The sequence below is a fragment of the Lotus japonicus genome, chromosome 3, assembly GCF_012489685.1.
Source record: "Lotus japonicus ecotype B-129 chromosome 3, LjGifu_v1.2".
Taxonomy (NCBI): Eukaryota; Viridiplantae; Streptophyta; class Magnoliopsida; order Fabales; family Fabaceae; genus Lotus; species Lotus japonicus.
In genome coordinates, this window is record NC_080043.1 from 89996205 (window position 1) to 89999481 (window position 3277).

A 3277-nucleotide genomic window follows, 5' to 3' on the forward strand; every position below is an offset into this window, starting at 1 on the left:
GGATCGTTTTGCTGCTTTGTAGTTGTTCTTGTTTATTTTCCGGTGTAATAAAAAAAAGATATGTGATTTATTAATAAGTAATAACAATTACATAATTAACTGTTCAAACATTAGTAATCAGGTCATGACTATGCATGATTCCTTATTTTCTGAAATAAACCCTAAATCCTAAAAAGTACTAAGTGCTTGTTTGGAACCACGTCTATAAGACTATAAACTTGGATCCAATCAAAGCAACTTCAAGTTGTATGTGCACTAAAGTGTGTGCACAACTACTTCTCAACCATACTTTACTATAAAAAACGTATTCAATATATTTTTTTTTTTGAGGAAAATCACATAAATAGTGAATTAAGACATGTTACAATTAGGATGTGGTGGGTTAAACTATAAATAAATTATTATATAATAATAATAGATAATAGATTTTTGTTTTTTTTTGTTGTCAAAATAATAGATAATAAACGGATTGGGAGACCCAACTTGAGGCCCAAGTTATTGAGTTCAGCATCCCTGAACAGAACTCGTTCGAAAGGGTTATTGCGTGAACAATGATGACCGAGACCGAGAGATTGAAGGAGCTGAAAATTTCATAGAATCCTAACTCTGTCCCTGATGGAGAATTCATGGAGAAGTTGGAGGAGATGGAAGATAAGATCAATCTGATCCATATGATGGCTTTCCAAGTCGATGACTACAAGGAGAGACTAAAGTCGGCGTATCAGGAGCGGAGCAAGATTATCGATTCTATCCCCGGTTTCTGGTTTACTGTTGTTGTAAGTTCAATTTCAATTTTCATCATCATATAAGTCTCTGTCTTTGTGTCTCTGTCTGACCAAGGTCCCTCGCCTCGCCGGAAAAATTATTGAAAAAATTCTCTTGTTTGTAAATTACTTATTTGTGCAGCTTCTCAAGCATCCTGCCTACCGTCAACTTTTCAACCAGGAAGATCATAAGGTCTGGTGAGGTCTACTTAATCTGTATGTCATTTCTTTATGTTATGTTGAACCAACTTTCTATGGAAATAAATAATCATTCAAATATTATTATTATTATTATTTTATAGATATTTCAGTATTTTACTTCTCTTGAGGTTGAAGATGATATGGATGTCAACTCAAGCTACTCAATCACCTTTGTAAGTTGCTTTAATTCCTCTTCCCTCCCCCCATACAATTTAATTTCACTAGTAGGCTTGACATTATTAATTATTTTTTCAGAATTTCAAACCCAATCCATATTTTGAGAATACAAAGCTTCAAAAGACTTTAACCTTCCTTCAAGAAGGAACTACAAAAATTACTGCCACACCAATTAAATGGAAGCAGAACAACCAAGTTCCTGCTGATTTCGGTTTCTTTTCTTGGTTTACTATGACTGAGCAGAAAGATGATGTGCATCACATTCATGATGAGGTATCTGCCATACATTTTCTTTCCCTTTATTACACTCTCTGACTTCCTTAGCTTTGTTTATTTCGGTTACACAACTCCTTTTCTAATATTTCACTCTGAATTATTCTAGATTGCGTGCTTATTCAAAGATGATGTTTGGAAGTATGCACTTTTCTATTTCAAAATGGTAAGTAAACTTGCAGTTCCAGTATCTCATCCTCTCAGTGACTGTCTCTTACCTTTAGTCTCTAACGGTAGTTGATTACAATGGAACAGGAGTCTTACGATAGTGATGAGGAATGGGTTGACTCATGACTGAGGATGATATGGTGGAGGATGCCTAGGGAGAAGTGCATTGTGATGATCTTACCTGGTTTACTTTTCTGGATTATAGGACTATGTAAGTGGTCTTTAGGGATTTTAGCCATGAAATATCACACTTTCTGGTTATTAGCTTATGTCAATAGGTGGAGCTAAGAACCAATTTCTGGTTTTATCTGTGAAGCTCTTTCAGATACTGATACATCGGTTTTATTTAGTGGTCCTTTGTCGTGGAACTACGTAGTAAAATTGCATGTTTATGGTTTATACTTTATATAGCTGTTTGGTGTTGGTTAGTTTTTTCTTGGGGTTAACGGAATTGGTTAGCTTATAGGATTACCAAATACATTGTGGATTTTAAATTCCGAAGCACTCGGGGAATTCAAATCCCAGAGTGTTCCGGGACTTAAATTCCAGAATGTATGGGTGGGGTGCGAAATTTTGTAGGTAGAGTGCCAAATTTAACTTCCTTGTATTAACTGTCATCTTTATATAGTTGGTACTGTTCTCCAATCAAAATCTCATGAACAGAGCAACTCTTAAAAAACCAGTCTCCAAAATATGGAAAATGAAGGCTTGCTAGCATAACAGGTTTTCATTTTCGGCAAACAAATTGCCCGTTTCGCGGATTAGCGTCTCCACCATCACTGTCGGTCGAGGTCATTCCCAATTACCACTTCTTTGCAGCTAGGGAACAATTGTAATCTATTTGTTTCTTGATATTTTACAGCTTTAATCTTCTATGAAACAGCTGAAGCCAAAAATACAGCTAGTTTCTGAGGTTTTAAAGTGAAAAAATACCAGATAAGAAGAACAATTTTAAACTTTGATGAATGGGGGAAAATGAGAACGAAGAATGAGATAACGATTACAGTTAGAGAATTCAGAATGAAGTGCTCAGTCGCAGACAAAGGGTGAAGTTGGGTGGTGATAATATGTAGGAGGAGTGAGAGGTTGGCTATGGAGAAAACGAGAACCATGGCCATCTATAAATACAAAATTTAAAATGTTTCCAACATACAACTAGACAAAATAATGGCCCTTTGGGGGAAGAAACGAGAACCATGGATACATAATGCAACACAAGATAATAAATTAGATTGTACAAGGGAGAGGGCTCCAATTGAACATCAATCAAACAAGATAATAATAGTTTTTTGCAACTTAGTATGCTCCTGATTTGATGCTATGACTTCACTTCAGGGAACAACACAAACTTTGATTGCTGAGTCCATTGACTTGGGAGTGAAATACAAATATATTAGCTTGCTGTTAATAAGTCTAAATGCTATTGCTTACCATATAATTAAGACTTCGAGGGTAATCCAATAACCTTGCTTCTAAGTGATAGCTGATTGTATCCATGTGCACATGCTAGGCCAATCATGTACATGTAGATATAAGGCATCCTTTGCCTCAACAATTTCTGTACCACCTTCCCATATTTATTTATATACAGGATCGGCTATAGGAGAATATACACAGAATGGGAGAGGAAAGAGTGACAAGAGGGTGTCATACTCATAAGCTATAATGAACAATTCTATAGTTTAAGGACATGA

At 35.6% G+C, this 3277-nt stretch overlaps 1 protein-coding gene across 1 annotated transcript; it reads left to right on the forward strand.

The window, feature by feature from the left end:
• Positions 1-486: 486 nt before the first annotated feature.
• LOC130742982 (NAP1-related protein 1-like) lies at positions 487-2011 on the forward strand. The gene is made up of 6 exons (XM_057595094.1): positions 487-776; positions 907-957; positions 1067-1138; positions 1221-1415; positions 1525-1581; positions 1671-2011. Exons 1-6 carry the CDS (start codon positions 627-629, stop codon positions 1707-1709), a joined length of 564 nt encoding a protein of 187 aa, XP_057451077.1. The 5' UTR covers positions 487-626; the 3' UTR covers positions 1710-2011.
• Positions 2012-3277: the final 1266 nt, after the last annotated feature.